Source organism: Microtus ochrogaster, chromosome 4 (genome assembly GCF_000317375.1).
Source record: "Microtus ochrogaster isolate Prairie Vole_2 chromosome 4, MicOch1.0, whole genome shotgun sequence".
Lineage (NCBI taxonomy): Eukaryota > Metazoa > Chordata > Mammalia > Rodentia > Cricetidae > Microtus > Microtus ochrogaster.
Window position 1 is genome coordinate 47,889,589 of NC_022011.1, and position 16,968 is coordinate 47,906,556.

At 52.1% G+C, this 16,968-nt stretch overlaps 1 protein-coding gene across 2 annotated transcripts in view; it reads left to right on the plus strand.

The window, feature by feature from the left end:
• Ntng2 (netrin G2) overlaps positions 1-16,968 on the plus strand; it is a 65,312-nt gene that overhangs the window by 13,671 nt on the left and 34,673 nt on the right. For both annotated transcript variants that reach the window (XM_026778738.1, XM_013346076.2), the window contains exon 4: positions 14,995-15,638. In XM_026778738.1, the coding sequence (XP_026634539.1) occupies positions 14,995-15,638 (644 nt within the window). The remainder of the gene's footprint in view (positions 1-14,994; positions 15,639-16,968) is intronic.

A 16,968-nucleotide genomic window follows, 5' to 3' on the forward strand; every position in this document is an offset into this window, starting at 1 on the left:
CACCACGTGCTCACCTCTGCACCACGTGTTCACCTCTGCACCACGTGTTCACCTCTACACCACATGCTCACCTCTACATCACGTGCTCGCCTCTGCACCACGTGCTCACCTCTGCACCACGTGCTCACCTCTATACCATGTGCTCACCTCTGTACCACGTGCTCACCTCTGTACTCTCTGGTTAGTTTCTCCTAATGTGTCTTTTAGACAGGATGTTGGTTGACTCTCAAGGGCGGGTCAGTGGGTGGGTGGGTATGCCATGTTTCTCTGTGCTCTCCAGGTTCCGCTCTGCTCCTCTCCTCCAATGAGCCAGGACTGTTCCCACCCAGTTGCTGTTGTATAGTCAATAGTCCAACCGCCCAGGGCAAAGTGACTGTCTGGCTGCCGCTGTCCCTCTAGCCCTGTTCACAAATCCCTGAGACTCACCTCATTTTGGCTAAGTTCCTGGTGGAGTCCAAGCCCTGGGGGCACCGGGCACTACCCCCTAGTCCTCCGTCTACCATTCACACCCTGGATTTGCTCTCACACGATGACACGTGATAGGAGCCACGGGACACACCTGGAGGCCACCTGTGCCAGCTGAGGGCTGGAGCTGCTCCTATGTGGTTGCCAGGGTCAATGAACTCACTTCCTGGCTCGCCTAGATGAGCTCTCCCCAGAGGTGATCTCTCAGAGCTGGAGACGGAGCTCTCACGATAATCCCTGCGAGCGATGGCTCTTCTGTGGCAGTTTCATGTAAGGTTGTGCTGAGGCAGGATAGGGTAGTGTGGGAACATCTATGATACTGTAGTCGGCACCTTTGATGATCCTTGAAGTAGGATTTTGGGAATGCACCCTTCGGTTGCCATACACTGGCCCTTCTCCCCAGGAACCATACATATTGTGGCTACTACCACACTTGATGTATGGAACCTTGTCATCCTCCCCATAAGATTGTCATGCAGATGAGGACAGGAATGGTTAGAGAGGTGAAGACACTGACCCCAAGTTACACAGCCAAAACCGGGATCCCCTCAGAGCCTTACCCACTGATTCCCTTAAGCCCTCTTCTATAGCCCAGGTCTGAATGGCTGTGTGACAGGGGGCAGCTGTAGAGAAACCTAGCTGGTAGGAAGGGGCTGAAATTGAACTCCCAGTTGGAAAACCAGATCTAAACCCTGGTGTGTGTGTGTGTGTGTGTGTGTGTGTGTGTGTGTGTATGAGTGTGTGTGTGCATGTGTGTGCGTGTGTGTGCATGTGCGTGCATGCATGTGTGCATGCATATATGTGTGTTCATGTGTGTGTGTGTGTGTGTGTGTAGAATGGTGGGGGTGGGGATGTGTATGTGCATGCATGCGTGCGTGCTAGTGTTTGTGTGTGTGTGTGCTTGTGTGTGTGTAGAATGGCCCTTCCTGTGGAGAAGATCCAGTGTCATTTGTCTTCTGTCTCAGGGGACCCTTCAGACCTCTCAGTCCCCATTCCATCTCCCTCCTGCTGCCAAGTCATTTGTCCCCTTGACTGGAAGCACCGCCCTGGGAAATAAGTGGAAATGAACCAAGACCCTGTCCATGCCCCCACCAGGCGCACTGTCGGTTTCTAGGCAAAGGTGAAGAGGAGGCTGGGAGAGGCATCTGCTGGAGAGGTGAAGTTTCTTAGTGAGTGCCCTCCCTCTGGGGGACCAAGAAGTGGTTGGCAACAGGAGGGGGAGTCAGTGGTGCTGGAGGGACAAAGTGCACCCCAATCCAGAACCTTTACCAACAGCTGCGTGGCAGACACTCTGTTGGGCCAGCTCCTCTGGGACAGCTGGGCAAGCTTTGCACCTTCCCCAAAGGAGAAAGACAAATGAGGGGGTTTGAGTGTGGACCTCTGAGTTCCCTGCCCTCCTGACTTTCTGCACCCTGCTTACTGGTGGAGAGCAAAGAGCAGCATCCACCCAGGCACCTGGAACGACCTGAGGGGTCCCAAAGGCAGAAACCAACTCCTGTCTCAGCAGCAAAGTCCCAGGACAGAGCTCCTGACTTGCAGGGGCCACAAAACCCTGAGAGAGCCTCTAGTGATTTCCGGAACAGGATCAGGGCTTGTGTGCAAACGTTCAAGTGTACACACACAAACACAAGGTTGCAAACCCCATGGGTACTTCCCAGACAGCCCAAGTTCCCCTGAACCCTGGTGGCCAGTGGGACAACCCAAGAGAGTTCTGTTCACAGGAGCCTTTAACCTCAGGATGTTTCTTCTTGCCATGTTACACCCTCCATCAACAGCCACATTTACTGAATGCCTAGTGTATACATAAGCTAGTTCAACTGAATCCACCCAGAAAACACGGCAGAATTTATATTAATACCCATTTTAAATATAAGCAATCTCAGAGTCAGAGAGCTTAAGCCTCTTGCCCAAGCTCACACAGCTTCTAGCACGCTGGGCTGCCCAAACCTTAGTGTCTACCCAGGCTACAGGGCTGTTGAGAGTCTCTGAGTATCTCAGGAGAGGGAGGTGGAGGGAGAAATCATCTGTGTGTGTTCACGCATGCATGCTGGCTGAGCAGAGCCCCCATCAGCCCTAGAGGAAGGAGGCTGAGGAGGAGAGACGCTGTGTTTTCCCGCCCACTGCTCTTTGAGCTGAGATGGAGCCTGCTAATCCACTTATTTGATAACTCACTTGCTTCACGTCTGTTTGGAAGCATGCAATCTCCCACGCACCAGCTCCATCGAAGGCGAGGTGGCTTTGCTTATTCCTCTAAACCTGGAATCTGATCTGTCTTTCTGGGGATGGTGAAACTATACCCGCCAGTGGACAGTAATGGACCTAAAAATAGAGGGTGCAGGGAGTGGCAGGCAAAAAAGAGTGCTCCAGGCCTGACCATCTGGCACTGGGCAATCCTGCCTGCTGAGAGCTTGGGATCCTCTCGGCCTAGGGAGAGGTATGAGAATGAGAAAGGTGGGGAGACAGACTGTCTCCATGATGCCAATGCCCACTTTCCCAGGTCTGGGGGCAGTGCCCTTGCCCTTGGCACTCTGGAACTTCCTGAAGTGTCATAAGCTGTCCACTGCCCTGGGAAGTCCCAGAGGTATGTGAAGAGGATGTGGATATCCTTGGGTCCTAATGGGAGGAGCACCCCCACTGTGGGGTGGGTGAGAGCATCCTTTGGACCCTCATTTTCTTACCCCAGTGATACGTGGGTAGCAGTGACCAGAACATGAGCAGGCAAGGACCAGGAGGCAGTCCTCCTCACAGCCCCAGATGCTCTGCTTGCTGGGACTTCTCAATGCACTATGTGGGTGACCCCTGGAGAGCTTGTCACAACCCCCATGCCCATGTATACCCAACCTTACAACACTGGGAGAGCCCCCATCCAGGTTTTAAGATCTACAAATGAGCTCTGTGCTGGCAAGTCTGAGAACCACTGATAGATGGAAGTCGTCCCCGAGGCTGGCCTGTATCCTTCCAGCTCTGGGCATCTGGCTTTCTTTAATTCAGAGACCAGAGCAGCAAAGAACCCCATGTCTGCCGTGGCTCTTAAAGGCCTTCCTCCCATCTGAGATGTAGACATTCCTGCCAGCTTGGGGGCTGGATTCTTTTTTTTTTTTCCGAGACAGGGTTTCTCTGTGGTTTTGGAGCCTGTCCTGGAACTAGCTCTTGTAGACCAGGCTGGTCTCGAACTCACAGAGATCCGCCTGCCTCTACCTCCCGAGTGCTGGGATTAAAGGCGTGTGCCACCACCGCCCGGCTGGGGGCTGGATTCTGACTCCCAGTCTTAGAGAGTGCTTCCCAGTCTCTCATTCTTCACACTCTGGTTCCTCCTGCCTCTTCCTAGGAGGCTTGCCTTCCAGGAGCTGCCAACTGTCCACTGACTTCTGGTTCTTGCCTTCCCTTTGGCCTTATCTCCTATTAGCCCCAACACCAGCATATAAGGCAACTCGCCGTCCCCTGTAGCATTGTGCACGCCATCATGGCTCTGTCCTTTGTCTACCCCTCCCCCTCAGGCACCCTCTGTCCCAGACATATCTCCTGCAGGACTTGGTGCTAGTAACATACATGAGATCAACCCATAGGCAATTTCCCTGGTGCCTCTCCTAGGGATTTGCATGGCTGAGTTAGCAAAAGTGTGATGTTGAGCAAGTCCCTGGCCCCTGTAAAATGAGAGTGACAGTCAGTCCAGGTCTGACCAACCGTACCAGTCTCCTAAACCCAGCCGCTTGCCTGAGTCAGCACTATAAGGCCTTCTTTGATTGGTGATTGGTGTATTAGTTGCTTTTTTTTTTTCTGTGACAAAAGAAGTTTATTTGGGACCACAGCTTGTGGGAACGATCCATCATGGCTGGGCCATGGCAGCAAAAATGTGAAACAGTTGCTCAGAGTCAGGAACAAAGAGAGATGAGTGGAGATGCCCAGTTCACTTGCTCACTCCACAGCTGGGACCAAAGTTCATGGGGTGGTGGGTGAAGAGCATGGAGTTACCTTCTTCAGCTGAACCTCTCTGGAAGCACAGGCATGCTCACAGGTGATTTCAAATCTTCACAAGGCTATGATGGAGATTAACTCTCACAGCTGGTTAGTTGGTTGGATGACCAATTGGTTTGTTGCTTAGTCAATGGGTTAGTAGGCTAACTGGTTGATTAGTTGGCTAATTGGTTTGTTGGTTAGCTGGTTAATTGATTAATTGGTTTGCTGGATATCTGGTTGGTTGGTTAATTGTTTTGCTGGTTAGCTGGTTAATTGGTTAATTAATTGGCTAATTGGTTTGTTGGTTAGCTGGTTAATTGATTAATTGGTTTGCTGGATATATGGTTGGTTGGTTAATTGTTTTGCTGGTTAGCTGGTTAATTGGTTAATTAATTGGCTAGTTGGTGAGTTAGTTGGTTGTTTTGTTGCTTGGTTTGCTTCAGCTCTGGAGCCGATCTCTGAACTTTTAAGACCCATAGACATTGTTCCATATCCCTTCCTTTTGTCCTAATGGGCAAAGTCTGAAGCTGCTTCTCTGGAGTGACGTCATTCAAACAACTGACAAGTAGCTGACAAATGACTAAAAGAATAAGTCTGCACCTTCTGGCCTAATCTCACCACTCCTGCCTCCACTTGAGGCTTCCCTACAGAGCTGGGAGCTGTCCAGGTACACTCCACCTTGTGGCTTCCTACCTGTTCCTCTGCCACACCTCTTAACTCCCCAAAGAACAGCAGAAAACCACCCGTGGCTCTTTGCAGGGACCACCCTGTCTGCGTGGGGGCTTGTGTTACTCCTAAGACTTTGTTCTGGCTGCTGAGGACCCAGAGAGGGGACCCCTGAAGAGGCTCTTGCTCTGCAAACCCGAGCACATTGCACGTGCCACTCCTGTCTTCCGAGGGCACCCTGAGCAGATCACACAGACTCGTTGTTAATCAAAGATGTCATTCTGTGTGCACAAACAGGCAGCTGGGACGGAGCCAGGGAGGTGTCCTCCGGGAAAGGTGCTCATTTAGACACCTGCCACTGGGTGGAGCCTTCGGATAGAGGTGCCTGCATGAGAGAGGTAGCTGAGGAGCTGGTGAGCATGCGGATTTGAGTTTGATCCCCAGAACTCCGCTACAAAGATGTGCACTTATCATCCAAGTGCTGTGAACCTGGCCATGGGGAGAAGAGCTAGGCTCACTGGCCAGACATAGGGCTCACTACCTATCCTATACTGTTTGAAAAACTCAAGACCAATGAGAGTCTGTCTCAAAGAAAATGTGGAAGGTGCCTGAAGAATGGCACCCAAGGTTGACCTCTAACCTACATATGCAAGTGTGCATGGGTGAGCACGTTGAAGAGAGGAGACCAAGGGGCTGGTGGTGTCTCCTGTGGGGACAGGATGGGGTCTGGGACAGAGTTACCAGTTAGTGGTGATAAAGGTATCTTGCCCTTTGGCTAGTTCTATCCCAGGCCCCAGCTAAGGCCTGGTTGCCCCACTCTTCAGCAAGCAAGCCCGGGCAGCTGCCAGCAGCAGATGGAAGGATCAGGGCTCTGAAGGCCCCGGGGATATGTGGAGGGGCCATGCTGCGCTGCCCTCACCCCACCCTGCGCAGGATTCCTCGCAGCCTGCCTTTTCCCCTCGTGATGAAATATTCATGTCAGCAGAGCAGGACCTCTCTGGGAAGGCTGCCTGTGTCTAGCTTACGCCTTGCACAGGCTTTTAAAGAACAGGACGCTTTTCCTACCCTCTAAGCATTTTCTAAGTCTCCAATCAATAATGCACTTTGCCAGTGGCTTCCTCTTCTCCAAGCCCTACCTCCACCCCATCCCTTCCTCTCTCTTCCTTTCTTCCTTTCCACCTCCCAGCCCTCCTTCTTTCCTTTCATTTACTTGTTAAAACAATTAAGTAAAAATATTGAACCATTCGGGTGGTAGGTGCAGCCCCTAATGGGGAGCAAGGGTGGGTGGGGAGGGCAGGCCACCCAGAGGGTGAGCTCAGAGATGGAGTGTGCAGATGCCACAGGTGGGGGACAACTGGACAAAAGCACCAAAGAGCTGGAAGGAAGCCGTTGATCCTACTGAGCTCCTGGTGAAGAGGGGGCAGTCTTGGACCTGGGTTTGTATCAGTTGGTAGAGAGATGGGCTAAGATGCGTAGACCCCCGGATTTAATGCCCTGCATCACGGGCACTGGGAGCGCTGGTACGCACCTGTCACCCAGCACTCAGAGGTAGAGAGCAGAGGATCAGGAATCAGAGGCCAGCCTCAGCCATATGGCGTATCTGAGACCAGATGCGATAGGCAAAGCCCATCTAAGGACAAGTCGGAAGGGGCAGGCTTGGTTTCATGAGGCCGCTCTCACCTTCCCCTAATGAACTGAAAGATGTTGGTGCCTAATGAGATAAAATCGGACCATGAAAGGGGTCCCAGAACAGGCATTGTGGAGCATGCGCCAAAATAGACAGCCAAGGTCTCTAAAAATAGAGCAATTTACTTTAGGATGCTTGCCTTTTCGTGGTAGTGAGCACCCCGTGTCTGGATGTATGCAAATGTAGAGGAATCGTCCTCTTCCAAGGCAGGGGCCCACACGTGTCTGTTTGGTAGGTGGTATCTAGGGCCTGGAGCTCAGTCATTGCGTGTGGGGGCCATACGGCTGGGTGCCAGGCACGCTTCAGAACTGGGAAAGAGTTTCCCACCCCAAACATTCCTGGAAGTCTGGCTGTGGGAAGAATTCACATATGCCCAGGGCAAAGCAGAATGGAGCCTTTTTTTAAAGACAATTTTGAGTTCTTGGAGAGATTAACCCTCATGTAGTCATGCCTTGGCAAGGCCCTCACCTCGACTCCCTGTGGTTGCTCTGTTGATGGAGGAAACCAGTCACTCTGGGGCTGTGTTCCTGGAGGCAGTGTGGGTCTGAGCAGGGTCTAGCTTGCCACCTTGAGCCATCTCCTGAATATCTTGGCCACATACACAAGCTGGTGTGCCGAGGTCCTCTGAGGGGCTGAAAAAGATGCTAAAACCAGCATCCCCAAACAGACCAAACGTCCTGGGGTTGGCATTTCCTCGGTTGCTGCTTGGGCCCACAGCCCTACCCAGATACAACTCTCATGACATGTTGAGAGACCTGGTTTGTCTGCTCAATGCGACTGCTGGGGAGATGTCATATAAGGTGGGGCATTCTGGTCCCTGATCTTCTGGACTGAATGCTCTTTCATATAAGAGGTTCTGGAAGTAAGGTGATGGTGGGCAGGTTTGAAATGAAAGGCCTTCAGGTGTCGGAATTCCTCCAATGCTGCTCTACACGGTGAAGGACCAAAAAGTGTCTTTGTTGACTTGGGCTAAAGCCACGACAGGCTTGAGAGTTGGCTTAAGACTCAGCGTCCAAAGTAGCCCTCTGCCTAGGACATAGTCACTGAGCCTGGGTCTAGGAGAAGAGGACGATTACTAGGGCTCTGAATGACGCTCTGCTGGGATGAAGGATGGAGGATCAGGCCAAGCGTGGGCAGCCTGTCCTCCCCTGCCTGCAATAATTGTTAGCGCATGGGAGAATTCTCCCCACAGAACAAGTCTCCCTGGATGGCTGCCTCTCTGAGTGGGATTCTGCTGATCCGTGAGAGTAAGGCAGGTGACCTTGCTGTCGGCTGGGGCAGAGGAAGAAGAGGGGAGTAATCAATGAACCCACAGAACGATACAGAGAGCTAGCAGGAGAGAGGAGCTCAGGGAAGGAGAAGGGAGTTGGGGACGCAGGGCAGCCCGAATTAGGACCAGCAGCGAACACTATCTCCGTTTCCGCCTTGTTAATAATTCATTCTACTGCAACTTTTCTTACCAAGAAATAGGAAATAATTTGTTAGGGCGAATTCCCCCAGCACTTGGCTTTCTCCCGGCCACTGAGGGGGAGGGGCTGGCGTGGCTCTGTTCCCTTCATCCCTAGCTGCTAGATGAAGGAGGATTACCAGGAATTTGAGCCTTTAGGATAGTGATGGCACAGCTGGTCTGTCCACTCCTGCTCTGTTGTTTCCCAAATAGGGAAGCTGAGGTATAGAGAGATCCAGGCACGGCCCAAGGTTATATGTCACTGGTGTTAGGGTCAGTGCACCCAAGAAGTCAACGTGCTGATTGACTTCAGCCTGTCCAGGCTAGGACCAGTCCTCCTCGGGTCCACTGAGGAGAAGGGAAAGGCTGCCTTGATGGTCTTCCGGATTCTCCATCTTCACTTCACCCCTAAGTCCCAGGGCTGTAAGAATGGAAGGTGGTGTTGTGTCCCCCCTCATCTCAGCACACTATACCCTGGGCTACTCCTTGGGAGTCTCCTGCCTCCCACCTCGGACACAGAAGCCATCTCCAGACCCCACCCCCACCCAGTGAGGCTGACAGCTCAGCAGCCAAGTTCAAAAAGAATCTGTCAGCTGCTGAACTGCTCAGGGCTGCCCACACACCCGGGTGGCAAAGACACCCTGGGAGGGGGTGTGAGGGACGGGCTGGGGGTGGTTATGTCCTTTTCCTCTTGGGTAGATGGCAGTTTCCTGCCTTGTCTTAGAGTTGGATGTTAGGCATTGGAGGTTCTGTCCCCTAGGACACAGAAGGAAAATTGTGCTCCTAGGTTGGGGCAGGTGTGTACAAGATTTGCCCAGCCATTGTTTTCTTTCCTGCATCCAGCATTCCTGAGTGCATATTACACAAGCAGTTGTCTTGTGGTACCCAGACAGGGTCTCACTGTGTCGTCCTGGCTGGCCTGGAATTCCCTGTGTAGACCAGGCTGGCCTCAAACTCACAGAGATCCACCTGCCTCTGCCTCCTGAGTGCTGGAATTAAAGGCATTCACCACTATTGCCTGACTTGAATCTGTATATTCTTAAAAATAATTTAAATTCTGGCTGGTGGGTGGTGATGGCACACACCTTTAATCCCAGCACTCAAGAGGCAGAGGCAGGTGGATCTCTGTAAGTCCGGCCAGCCAGGTCTATAGAGTGAGTTCCAGGACAGCCAACACTACACAGTGAAACCCTGTCTCAAAAAACCCAATAATAATCATAATAATAATTTAAAGCTTTATTTATTTTATCATTATTGTGCATGTGGGCACATGATATGGGACATGTGTTCCTTGGTGAGATCAGAGGATAACTGTGGAGTCAGTTCTCTCTTTCTGCCTTTGTGGGGGGTTCTAAAGCTTGACTTCAGCTTCTCTGTCAGGCTTGCAAGGCAAGCGCCTTTGCCTGCTGAGCCCCTTGAATTCTTATGCTTGGTGTGAGGGAGATGATGATGAAAAAGAAAAACTGGATAAGAGGCCTGATGGGGTTGGTAAACCAGGGGATTTCTATAAGGCCTGGGTGCTCAAATTCTCTGCTTGACACACTGTGTCCTTGGAATTAAGGGGCCCCTTCCTTTCTCCCAACATAGGCCCCTCCTCAGTCAGGGCCTCACAACCTGCTGAAGAGAAGGGCCAGGAGTAACCTTAACTGCATAGGAGGTTCTCAAATTCTTTCCATTTGAAACAGCTCAAGGGAGCTGCAGAGAATGCTCTTAGTGGACAAGTACGTTCACTTGCAGTTCTCACAGAGGACTGGGGTTCGGTTCCCAGCATCCACTACAACCTCCTGTAACTCCAGCCCCAGGGCATCTGATGCCCTCTTCGGGCCTCCGTGGGCGCTTGAACACATATGTGAGCATGCAGTCATGTACACACACACCAGCACACATAACATAAATAAAAATAAAATCTTTAAGAATACATAGTTTGAGGGCTGGAGAGATGGTTCAGTGGTTAAGAGCACTGCTTGCTCTTGCTCTTCCAAAAGTCCTGAGTTCAATTCCCAACAACCACAAGGTGGCTCACAACCATCTGTAATGAGATCTGGTGCCCTCTTCTGGGCTGCAAGCATACATGAAGGCAGAACACTGTATAAATAAATAAACAAACAAATAAATAAATCTTTTAAAAAAATAATACTTATTTTGAGGTAGCATGTGTTGAACCCCAGCAGATCTAAAGAAGTTGAAAACTCACTCAGACTCACCCAGACTCGGAGCTTGCATGCAACTGAGAGATCGTCTGTTTCTCCTCAGCCCACCAGACTTACCCATCAAGGCCCTTTGTGAAGCGCCAAGTCGGCCCATGTCGTGGGCAGTGGCTGAGAGTTTGTCCCCACATAGGTTTGGGTTTCATGCCCAGGTGCTATGAAGCCATCCTTTTCTCTAGCAGAAACTGTTCTGGTTCTGGTGACCTTGAGGAAGCCACTTGACTTTCCTGAGCCTCTGCTTCCTTGTCCTGCATTCTGTATGAAACCTAGGTGATGTCCACATGGTAGTAACAGTTTTTACATAGCCCATTCCTGCATGCCAGCTGGAGTGAGGGAGATGGAGGTGGATGACGGGAACTTGGAGACTCCATGACACTGACCACCTGAACACAGGCTGCTTAAGACCCAAGAGGCCTGTGAGCACTTCTGGGTTAGGGGTTTGGAGACTCACATGGCTGGACTTTCCCAGATGAGGGTTGCTCTGCCTGACAGCAGCTCTCTTCCTGTTCCTGCTTTTCACCAGGAGCTTACCCAGCGTGTTTGCCACCTGGACTCTGACTCCTGCCCTGAAAATAACGGAAAACTAAAATCATTAAAGAGACAAAAGTGCCCGAGCCTGGCACAAGACTGATTTTGCCAGTCTGTCTCCTGCTTAGAGACTTTGCAAGTGACTTGTCATGCCTCCCTACCCCACCCTGGTGCCCTGCGCTGCTGACCCAGGGTAGCTGCACTGCCTACCTTCCAGCCAACTTGCTTGGGGTGTGTGGAAACAGGAAAGCTGCAGAGATGCTTGCTCTGATTCCCCAGTATTCCTCAAGGTCAGTTCCATCATATCTAGAAGTGAACATTGGCTGGTAAGTGCTTAGTGACCATAACAACGTCTGTCCCTGGTCCCGCCATCACTGTGCCCCTGGACTGTCACTGAAGCAGTCTATGTTCGGGGTGGTCTGTGTCACAGAGTCCCCAGGTTCCCAGCATCTTCCAGAATCCACATCCACCTCCATCTCCTTCCCTTGTTAGGTAGCTGACATGCAGGAATCGGCTATGGAAAAGTGTCTCTACCGTACGGCGATGTCACCTGGGTTTCTTATACACTCTCTCACAGAACATAGGACAAGCAAAAGTCAAATGGCTTCTCAAGGTCACAAAGCCTCCAGAGGGGGGAGACGAGCTGAGCTTAGGACTTAGAGCCAGTTTCCTTCATGGCCCCAAACTCTTAAACAGGGGGTTCCAGCCCAGACTTAGTGCTCCAGGGGGCCCCTAGAAACTGTATGGGAAATGCGTGTGGTGGGTGACTGAATTGGGGGAGGGGGAAATCCAAGGCTTTTTGTGTATGTGTGTGCATGTTTTTGTGCACACATCAGCAGAGGCCAGAGGTCAACCCTAGGTGGCACTCCTTAGGCACCATATGCCTTGGTTCTGAGACAAGGTATCTCGTTGGCCTGGAACTTGGCAATTACTCCAGGCTAGCTGGCCAGTGTGCTCTGCGGTTATTCCTGCCTCTGCCTCCACAGTTAGAGCTATAAGTACATCACCTCACCTGGCTTCTGAACATGACTTTTGAGGCTCAAACTTAAGTCCCTGCAGCAAGCACTTTACAGACTGAACCATGCCCTAAGTCCCCAAGGCTTCCCCGGCCGCTAAGGCTTTTAAAATCAAGGGTTTTGTTTTGTTTTGGGGTGCTAATCGGTAAGCGGCTATGGAAGCAAGTGTTGGTTTTAATAGCATCCCCACTTAGCCTAGGTTTCTTCCTACAAGGTAAAAGGGTGCCCGAAACCCCCTAACATTTGCTGTCCTTGTCAGACCACTTCATTTGGCTGTTTTCACTAACACTTAATCTGTTCAGTAGTCATGGAAGCTGGAGACCCAGGAGGCTGGCAAAGTCACTACTGCCTCCCGCTGTCCTCAGCTGTCCCGCTTGGGTGGGGGTGGGGCTGGCTGGAACTCCCCCGTAGCTCTCCTTAGTGTGGCAAGGAAAGCGAGCCAGGGCCTGAGCCAAGGCGTGTTCAGAGAGGGGTTGGCTCCTTGTGGCCGCAGTTCAGGCCTTCTCAGTGATACAGGATGCTGAGATCTGGTGGTGGCTGTGAGGTGGGAGGAAGAGGGAAGGAGCTGAGAGGACTGTGCTGGCCACGGTTTGGGATTATTCGCTGTGCTTGGGGCTGGCAAAGCCCTCGCTGCAGTCGGCATGAGCCTGGTAAATACACAGGCTGATTCATTAATGTCTCACCATCTGCTTTCCAGGGGCTGGGGTAGGGGGCTGGAAGCCCGGCAGGTTGGGCAGCATGTACCCCTAATCAGGCTCTAGTCCCCAGCCCCTGGCAAAGCCCCTGTATCCATCTCTCCATGATAGGGGGCCAGGAACTGATGGCTTTGAAGAACACTGTGTCCCCACCCCAGCCCAAGGACTTGCTGGGGGTAGGTAACGCAGGGGGCTGGAAAAGGATCCAGGGAAAAGGTGAGGTATGGTGACTCACAGCAGCTGGGGAGGGGTGTGTGTGTGTGTGTGTGTGTGTGTGTGTGTGTGAGAGAGAGAGAGAGAGAGACAGAGACAGAGACAGAGAGAGAAATATCGATAGTCAATATGAGATGGGCAGACATTAATAAAATTAATAAAGTTACCCGTGGACCAGGTGGCCTGGTAAAGAACATGACCTTCAGAGGAGGGGGGAGAAAAGGCTTATGGAAGAGGTCCAGAAAGTCCCTAAGAACACCCTGGAAAACCCAGGGTCAGCAACACCCCTTCTGAGGGAAGAGGTCCAGAGGTCCAGAGAATCCCTAACAGTGCCCTGGAAAACCTAGGGTCAGCAACACACATCTGAGTGACCACTCTCCCGCTTGGTTCACTAAGATGAGCTTGGCAGGAGCTGACAGCTTCAGCAAAGACATTCACTGTCTCTCAGTTTGAAGATGAAGGTGCTGGAGGTGTAGGCTCCTGTAGCCTCGCTCCTTATGGTGTCCGTGGCCACCTCCATCTGTGTTCCACGCCTTTTCTCCAGGTGTGTGTGCACATGCCCCGGTGTTCCTGCGTGAGCCCCTTTTCTCTGCTTATAAGGGGGCCCTTCTCAGAAGGAGAAGGACCATCAGAGGGGCTCCTTCAACCCTTTCATCTTTTTTCTCTTTTTTTCTGAGACAGAGCTTCTCTGGAACTTGCTCTATAGACCAGGCTGGTCTTGAACTCACGGAAATCCACCTGCATCCGCCTCCCGAATGCTGGGATTAAAGGTGTGCACCATCACCGCCAGGCCAACTCCTTCATTTTAAAGACTATCTCAAAATACAGCTAGCTGCCTTTTGAGGGTGTTGAGGGTTAGACGTTAACGTGTGAATTTGAGGGGACACAGATGAGCCCCAGATAAGGACACAGCAGGAGAAAGGGAGCACGGAGCACCCAACCCGAGTTACACTGTCCTCCAGCCCCCTGCTCATGTGCAAAAGTGTGTGTCCGCCATTCCACTTCCCAGTGCACAAGCAAGCACACTCTGCCCTGGGCTCAGAGTGTCCTTCATGCTAGGGGAAGGGGGTGTAGGAGTGACCTCATGGTCAGCCAGTCTCCTTTTCCTGGTTACTGGGCTTGATCTCTGCTTGTCGTCAAGCCTATGGAGGTCACTCAGACCCTTCCATTCAGGCCAACAGCATTTCCCAACTTGAAAGGGGGTATCCCTGAGGCAGTGCAGGATAGGAGGAGGGAAGGAGCAGGGTGGGTAAGGAGGAAAATGGAAGGAGGGGGAGGGGAAGAGGAGGAGGATAGGAAAGAGGGAGAGGGAGGATTGGTAGAGTTTGGTTTCTCCTGAGTTCTAATCCCTCTGAAAAGGCCTGGGGTTATCTTGCCTTCCCTGGGCCTCAGTTTCCCAGTCTGCCCAGGAAGGTGCCAGACTGGTGGGAAATTCCTTAAACTCCAAGGTTTCTGGTTCCACCCATCAGCAGGGCCAGACTGGTGGGGTGGACACTGACACCACGGGATGCTAAGGACAGAGCTATTTTGGTCGGTCAGGGCTTTGTGGGTCCCATCTTAGTGAAACCCTGGGCTAGCTGTGCCCACCGAGCAGCTCTAGGCCGCCTGGCACCAGCCCTGTGCTATAGAGGATCAAAGCCTGCGGCCAGTGGCTGACTGCGGTGTTGCTGGCTGGGGTGGCCGGGGATGGTGGCAACGTGTCCACCCCCCAGGGACCTCATGGCTCATTAGAGTGAGAGATTTTTAACTCAGATCCAAGCTACTTTGTCTCGGCACAGACACCTGAAATATTCATCAAAGTGGCTGTGTGGACTGGGGCACTGTGCAGCTGGCAGCGGCAGGGTTTGTTGTTTGTTAATTAATTTGGCCTTCCATCTAGTTATGGCCTTATAGAACTGGGTATAAAGTACAGAATATCAAGAACCCCAACTTTCTGACCACCCCGACCCCATTATCTTATTATCAGGCACCTGCTATCTGTGTGGAACAAGCACTTGCCACTGTCTGCATCCAGAACTTGGTGATGGCTAAGCAGGTAGCTAGGCACCAAGCAAGCACACCAGAGGCTCTTCCCAGTGACCAGCACCGACTTCCTGTCTCCCTTCCTCTGCAGGAAAATCCTTACCTGTGCAGTAACGAGTGCGATGCCTCCAACCCCGACCTGGCCCACCCACCCCGGCTTATGTTTGACAGGGAAGATGAGGGACTGGCCACCTACTGGCAAAGTGTCACGTGGAGTCGCTACCCCAGTCCCCTGGAGGCCAACATCACCCTCTCGTGGAACAAGAGCGTGGAGCTGACAGATGACGTGGTGATGACTTTCGAGTATGGCCGGCCCACGGTCATGGTCCTCGAGAAGTCACTGGACAATGGCCGCACCTGGCAGCCTTACCAGTTCTATGCAGAGGACTGCATGGAGGCCTTTGGCATGTCCGCCCGCCGGGCCCGAGACATGTCACCCTCTAGCGCCCACCGGGTGCTCTGCACGGAGGAGTACTCACGCTGGGCAGGCTCCAAAAAGGAGAAGCATGTGCGCTTCGAAGTGAGGGACCGCTTCGCCATCTTTGCCGGCCCTGACCTGCGCAACATGGACAACCTGTACACGAGGCTGGAGAGTGCCAAGGGCCTCAAGGAGTTTTTCACCTTCACCGACCTGCGCATGCGACTGCTTCGCCCCGCGCTGGGCGGCACCTACGTGCAACGGGAGAACCTCTACAAGTACTTCTACGCCATCTCCAACATAGAAGTCATCGGCAGGTAAGGCCCAGGGCCACTAGTTTGTCACTCAGGATTCAACTGTTTCCCTGAATGTTGTCACCTGGTACCTGGATGTCACCTGTTTCTAGGGATATCTGAATTTCAGGGATGGCATATGATATTTGAAATGTCACCTGGTTCTAGAGATGTCACCGAATTCTAGGAAAGTTACCTGGTTCCTGGGGATGTTATCTGATATCTAGGATGTCTCCTGGTACCTAGAATGTCACCTGGGTACCTAGAGATCACCCCTTTCTTGGGGCATCAGCTGGTGCCTGAATGTCCCTGACATCTGAATTGTCACCTGATTCCTGGAATGTTTATGTCAACCTGGTACTAGATACAACCTTGTTCTCAGGATGACACCTGGTTTCAAGGAACTCACCTGCCTCAGGTGTCACCTGGTGCTACATCAGAGGACTGTCTGTGCAGTCAAGATAACCAAGCTTCCCCTGGGTGGTGGTGGCCACCTTTAATCCCAGCCCTTGGGAAGCAGAAGCAGGTGGATCTCTGTGAGTTTGAGGCCAACAGGCAGAGGCAGGCGGATCTCTGTGAGATCAAGGCCAACCTGGTCTACAAGAGCTAGTTCCAGGACAGGTTCTGAAGCTACAGAGACACCCTGTCTTGAAAAGGATCCCCAAGCTTTGCCATAGCCTGGGTGTTAACTGCCTGGAAGGGCAGGAGTTCTGCACTGTCCTGGAAGTTGTTCACTTAGTAGGTGACTGTGCCCCTTTATGAGAAATCCTCATCCCCAAGCCCCCTGCGGAATGGGGAAGCTTCCCTCTGGACCTTGGGTACTTAGATGAGTCAGACGTGGTGAAGGGCTCACGGCGGTGCCCAGCGCTCAGTACATGCTTTAAAAAGTATTAAATGATAGGAATATTGGCCAAAGGAGTGACACCAGAGGGCGGGAACAGGCTGGCAGAGGGCAGTGTGAGGCCTGACAGCAACAAGGCATAGTGGGGGCAAAGGCAGCACCTGGGGGCCCTGTTGGGGACCAACATCTTGTAAATCTCCTCATAGAGGCCTCTGTGCTGCCTAGGGCGTTGCTCCTGACACGAGGGAAAGCCATTAACTGGTCCTTGTGTCGAACATTGCCCTGCTTTTGGTGCCTTTTTTTTTTTTGCTGTTGTTTTACTTATATGTGTGTATGCATTTGTGTATGAGACATTTCTACACTAGGACTGTGTGTATGTGTGTGTGTGTGTGTGTATGAGGCATTTCTACACTGGCACCATATTTGTGTAGATGTATGTGTGTATGTGTGTGTGTGAGGTATTTCTACACTGGGACTGTATTTGTGTGTGTGTGTGTGTGTGTGTGTGTGGGC